The 6,510-nt window shown below is 40.1% G+C and overlaps 1 protein-coding gene across 1 annotated transcript; it reads right to left on the reverse strand.

Moving 5' to 3' along the window:
- Positions 1 to 5,381: 5,381 nt before the first annotated feature.
- On the reverse strand, positions 5,382 to 6,162 carry cunh11orf96 (chromosome unknown C11orf96 homolog). The gene has a single exon (XM_020622601.1). It carries the CDS (start codon positions 5,919 to 5,921, stop codon positions 5,382 to 5,384), a length of 540 nt encoding a protein of 179 aa, XP_020478257.1. The 5' UTR covers positions 5,922 to 6,162.
- Between the last annotated feature and the right edge of the window lie 348 nt (positions 6,163 to 6,510).

Genomic DNA, 6,510 nt, shown 5'->3' on the forward strand with positions numbered 1-6,510 from the left:
AGTCACTTGGGGTATGTCTCTATCAGTTTTGCACATCAAGAGACTGAAATTTTTGCCCATTCCGCCTTGCAAAACAGCTCGAGCTCAGTGAGGTTGGATAGAGAGCGTTTGTGAACAGCAGTTTTCAGTTCTTCCCACAGATTCTCGATTGGATTCAGGTCTGGACTTTGACTTGGCCATTCTAACACCTGGATATGTTTATTTGTGAACCATTCCAATGTAGATTTTGCTTTATGTTTTGGATCATTGTCTTGTTGGAAGACAAATCTCCATCCCAGTCTCAGGTCTTTTGCAGACACCATCAGGTTTCCTTCCAGAATGGTCCTGTATTTGGCTCCATCCATCTTCCCATCAATTTTAACCATCTTCCCTGTCCCTGCTGAAGAAAAGCAGGCCCAAACCAGGATGCTGCCACCACCATGTTTGACAGTGGGGATGGTGTGTTCAGGGTGATGAGCTGTGTTGCTTTTACGCCAAACATAACATTTTGCATTGTTGCCAAAAAGTTCGATTTTGGTTTCATCTGACCAGAGCACCTTCTTCCACATGTTTGGTGTGTCTCCCAGGTGGCTTGTGGCAAACTTTAAACGACACTTTTTATGGATATCTTTAAGAAATGGCTTTCTTCTTGCCACTCTTCCATAAAGGCCAGATTTGTGCAGTATACGACTGATTGTTGTCCTATGGACAGAGTCTCCCACCTCAGCTGTAGATCTCTGCAGTTCATCCAGAGTGATCATGGGCCTCTTGGCTGCATCTCTGATCAGTCTTCTCCTTGTATGAGCTGAAAGTTTAGAGGGACGGCCAGGTCTTGGTAGATTTGCAGTGGTCTGATACTCCTTCCATTTCAATATTATCGCTTGCACAGTGCTCCTTGGGATGTTTAAAGCTTGGGAAATCTTTTTGTATCCAAATCCGGCTTTAAACTTCTCCACAACAGTATCTCGGACCTGCCTGGTGTGTTCCTTGTTCTTCATGATGCTCTCTGCGCTTTAAACAGACCTCTGAGACTATCACAGTGCAGGTGCATTTATACGGAGACTTGATTACACACAGGTGGATTCTATTTATCATCATTAGTCATTTAGGTCAACATTGGATCATTCAGAGATCCTCACTGAACTTCTGGAGAGAGTTTGCTGCACTGAAAGTAAAGGGGCTGAATAATTTTGCACGCCCAATTATTCAGTTTTTTATTTGTTAAAAAAGTTTGAAATATCCAATAAATTTCGTTCCACTTCATGATTGTGTCCCACTTGTTGTTGATTCTTCACAAAAAATTACAGTTTTATATCTTTATGTTTGAAGCCTGAAATGTGGCAAAAGGTCGCAAAGTTCAAGGGGGCCGAATACTTTCGCAAGGCACTGTAAAAATTACTGCACCTATTTAGGTTCAAGTGTGCTGATGAACACTGTGGGTGTACGGTCAGACACAACAGTTACTAAAAAAATATGACCCAATTTTTGTTCACTGTAAAATCATTGTAAGTTACAGGCTTTTCAAAAATCCAAACAAGAAATACATACCATGTACTTTATCACTATATAGTCCATTGTAAAATACAGGAAGTAAATATCAATAGCTATAAGATAAAAGGTAAAAAGGTAAAAACTAACTGAATATGGAACAGCCATTCAGAAATAATTCAGGCATTATGGTACATAAAACATAAATGCACTTTGAACAACAGGTTTTACTATCTTAAAAAGCAAATCCTTCTGTTCCCACATGCCAGCTTCCTGGCTTGTTTTTATTTTACAAAAGGGCTAGAGAACTGCTCTATTTGGGGACATTTACTGCTTGTTTTTTGGGACATCTTGTAATAATGTGGCACTCACAGTACTTCCCAATTAAATTATGTGTGGTGCACAAAAAGATGCCAAATAAAATAAAACTCTCTCTCTCAAACACACACACACACACACACACACACACACACACACACACAGACCAAGTTGTCCTTTTCACATACAAGCTAGTAATTATACAACCATTTGTATTTTAAGATACACTGACATTTCTGGCATGTATCGTTATCAGAGTACTCTATGATTCATTAGGAAAATTCCCACTTATACTGCCATAACCTTAAACAAAGTGTGGCACTCTAATCCATCTTGTTGTCTGTTGCTTATTTACAAAGGTCTCCTAAAGAATTCCCCTTTTACACTTAAAATAGTGCCTGAATTAATCTTGTAACTCTGGGAAGACCCACATACACACTAAACAGAGTGTTTCCTGCAGATACAGATCTGTACGTGCTTTACTTTTGTATTTTACCGTTGATCCCAAATATAGGAAAACATTTGGATGAATCAACATGTAAGAAAACCTGTACAGCTGGAGGTTGTGCATTGGTGTGTTTGCTGTCAGCTCCATCTCATCTCACCCGGTGTGTCAGACACCAGTTAACGCACTGTCACTACAGTAGTGCACAATTGTGGTGTTACCTTTGCCTTCCTACCTACAAGAAAAAAAAAAACACTGGCACTTTAACAAGATTATGTATTTTCAGCTTCTGCTTATCTTCAGGCAGTTTGATCCTCTGAGGTTATGTTGTAGCTGGTCAATCTTAGGATCCGTACCATTTGCTCCATGTGCTACAGGTTTTATTAACAGATGATTGTCCTTCTATGCTATTTGGTCTGCTGCCAAGTTGTTCATGAACATATTGCATGTTACAGGGTCTTCCTGATGCTTTTACAACTCAACCGGGTCTGCTTTTTGCCATGTGTCTTAATAGGTAAACATTTAAAGTTTGTTGAATATGAGGGCAAAGGTAGTGAAACCTTTTGTTTTCAGACACCAGACTTTAAATGTATTTTGAGGCAAGAAGTGTGTTGTTAGCCCTCAGAAAATTGTCAAACTCTGGCCTATTAATTATACCAGGTTACAATTACAATCATACAGTGGAACTAATTAGAAAGGAAGGTCTTTGTACATAAGATTTGGCAGGAATAAAATAACATTAGATTTATTTCAGTTGTTTGAGTGATTCTTGCACACTGCCTGATCTCCTCTCCAAGAGAACTAAGTTGTTGGAGGAAGAGGACAGAATGTGAAGGTATGAATTGGATCAATCTGTCACTCTGGCACATGATGACAAATATGTTTAGCTTCTCTCTGTCTCTCACTTGCACTGAAAAGTGTCCCACACTCTTTTAACAAAATCTCAGTGATACAAATGCTTCAAGAGTTGTGGAGTCAAGCATAAAAACAATGCATTGTACATGGTTAAGTATGACAGTTCTATAAACACAATGACTAATGTGTGTTTATGTCAGAGATGAGGAGAGAGATGTGGAGACATTTCTTGTGTTAGCAGCTCAGTTTTCTCTGTATTCCTTATATGCTGTAAGACAAAAAGTGGCCTTTGCTAAAAGATGGGAAGTTGTGTTTTGATACAGCAAATCCCATTGATTTCCCATAAGCTAAAAGATGACAGTATTGTTGCAAAAAGTAAAATATATGAGAAGTGTGTTATTGGAATATTTTAGGCAATATTCTGTATGTTTCTTATTGTCAGCCAACACCAACAATGATTCAAACAAGTGTCACCAGTGTAGGCTGAAATAACTTATTTCTTTGTGCCATAAACTGTCATTATTGTCCAAAGACTACTAAAAACACATAAATGAGTCACCTTGCTGCACTGTCTGACATGTTCCTTCATTATGATGAACAATGGAAGCATAGTCAGTGCCAAATACACTGTCCTCATGCCATAAATACACATTAGGACACCAAATATGTATTAACCCATAGCTGAAAATAGGTCCTAACAAATACACTATTTATTCTTATCTGAGTTATAGGCCTATTTGCTAAAAAAAACAAAAACATGTCCAGCTGTTTTATGAAATTATACCTTTTAAAACAATGACACTATATACATATAGTGTGTTTGTGACTTGTTAAAACATCTGCAGTGGGAACAAATGAGCTTTCAGCTGAGTGCCACAGACAGGGAAGCCAAAAAGTGTTGGGAAACTGATATATTGTTTGATTTAGTATTTTCATGTTAGAAATAAGAAAGCCACAGAATTACACCAACCTCAGCCTTCAACTTGTGAAGGCTGCAGTGGCTCCCTGCAAGGCTCCACAGGGCGCTTCTCCCAGCAGGCGGGCGTTGCCGTGGCTGAGTCACTGATGAAAATCTGACATTACTGAAAATGTGTCACCAGCCCAGCAAGCATGCAGCAGATGCAGGTCGAGTACAGAGTGCTTACATATGGGACAGACAGCACTTTATCTTAACAATACCACTGAAGATTGACAATTAGTAAAAGCTACATATCAATTCCCACAATCTCATAACTTCCTCTTTTCTATTCGTACACTTGTCTGACCTAAAATGTCTGTCATACATCAACATTTTAATGTCACTGATGTTTCCTCAGATCCGCTGCCTTGATGAGGAGATGCATTCCTCTTTACACTGTTTTTGCTTTCTTGTCTTTTTCAAAGACAAATCAGTTATTAATGCACATTTCTCACTGAAGTAATTTTAACTAAAATTGCACTTGCTAAATAGAAATTTAAAAAATGGAAAATAGACAATGACTCAAAATACTTGAAAATATTTATTAAAGTACATATTAACACTTTAATATATCTATATCTATAGATATAGATATAAAGTAAAACAAGTATAAAGGTTATGATTTTCTTTGAAAGTCAAGGTGACTTCAGAAGTCAAACAGACCAACAAAATATCACATCTACAGCTCCACTTGGTTATGAACAGAATAAAAGAATAAATAAAGATTTTTTAATGGCATTTTTGCTTAGGAAATGAAGCAAGGGCAGTTTTCATTCATTGTGAAGCTGGAAAAGAAGTTTTGTAATGGTACTCTACTGCTTCACTAACAGCCAGGCCACTCTCGACGCTCGATACATTGCTTGGTCAAAGTATTTACAGTGTGGCATATGTCACAACACTAACATTATTTAACAGTCCTGGCTATGGTAACTGGTCAAGTAGAAAAATCTGGATTGAAACAAAAATACCTTTACAACTTTAAAATGGAAAAATATCAACCATCTTTCATCATTCAAGTTTGTCATCTACAGTAGAAAAGGAATACATTTGAAGAGTGGTGTGTTCAACACTGCATCATCTGCTACCTTTACACTCATATCTATACATCACTATAACCAGCCTGTGGCACAGGTACCAATCTTTACAGATATGCATCAAATGCATCTTCAAACTATACACTGTAAGTTGATATGTTAGTATATATTAAATGCAGACTTTTGTATGACAGCAGCAGCTTACATACACAGGCAGGCTGGCACACAGGCCAGTTTGGTTCAGTTTAGTTGGCCTCCATCTGAAGCGGCGTCAAGGCAAAGCGAGGAACATCTAACCCAGTCCTCAGTGCGTAGAGTCGGAATCACTGGAGTCCAGGCTGGCTTGTGTGGATGTGGGGGTGCAGTTGTGATGGGCAGCGTGGAGGGTCTGTGTGCTCCGCCGCAGGTTCTCCAGGGACTGAAGGAAGGAGCGGCGGGCCCTCTCCTCCTCCAGGGGTGATGAACCTTCTTCTTCTACCTCTGCGATCTCAGCAAAGGTGACAGGCTGTGTTTTAAAGCGAGCCTCACGAGGTCGGCGGGAGCGGCTCTTGCCCTTTGCTGGGCCTTTGGGGACTGGAAGCTGCTGGGGGAACTCCTCCATGGCTGAGGCCATAAGGTGAGCTGGCAGGACGTGGAAGCCAGAGGCCTCAATAACCATCTGACGCACAGCAGCCATTGGCAGAACAGGAGCCCAAATGGGTATGTAATTAGATCTAGTTTGAATCAAAGGTAACACTAAACAGGAGTGCCTGCTTAGACACAGTCTCAGACTTGGCTTTTCTTGCTCTTCCTGGTGTGTTTGAAGAAAAGTCTCAATCTCAGGAAAGACAAAGCCAGAGCCCATCCAAATTCAAACCAAACAAACACTCCTCAAACCTCCAAGTCCAGGAACACTGACGATGACCAGGAAAGAAAAACTGCTCTTAAGCTGCTCTGCTCTTCACTCGTCAGTGTGAGTGCTTCTGTTTCAGCTCTGCTGGCGTCTGAGGTCTCTTTTCTCTCTGGTGTTTTCTTGTACTGTGTTTCTGAATCTCAATCTGCTGGAGCTTATGTCACCAGCAGCTCTAGCACTCTCTTTTATAGCAGCTCACTACCCATACAGTGTCTCTTTATTTCTTTTTCTCTCACCCCTGATTCCCTGTCTTCCAAGTCCCTCCCACTCCCCGCCTCCAGAGCAGTCACAACCCCCTGTGTGTGTGTGTTGGGTGTGACATTTGTAGTGGGGGAGAGACATGTAGAGACAGTGGAAGAAAATGACAGCGTAGATAGAAATGGACATGGTAAACCTGGATAGACACAGGAAGAATACGAAGCACTGTTAGTATAATAAATGTAAACAAAGAATATCATTAGCCGCCTTTAGCACTGTGAGCCACTAGAACACTTGTAGCGCGATTTCTTTTGGACACAACATAAAAAGATGGTGTTCTTCC

This window comes from Monopterus albus, unplaced genomic scaffold (genome assembly GCF_001952655.1).
Source record: "Monopterus albus unplaced genomic scaffold, M_albus_1.0 scaffold7.1, whole genome shotgun sequence".
NCBI classification, from domain to species: Eukaryota; Metazoa; Chordata; class Actinopteri; order Synbranchiformes; family Synbranchidae; genus Monopterus; species Monopterus albus.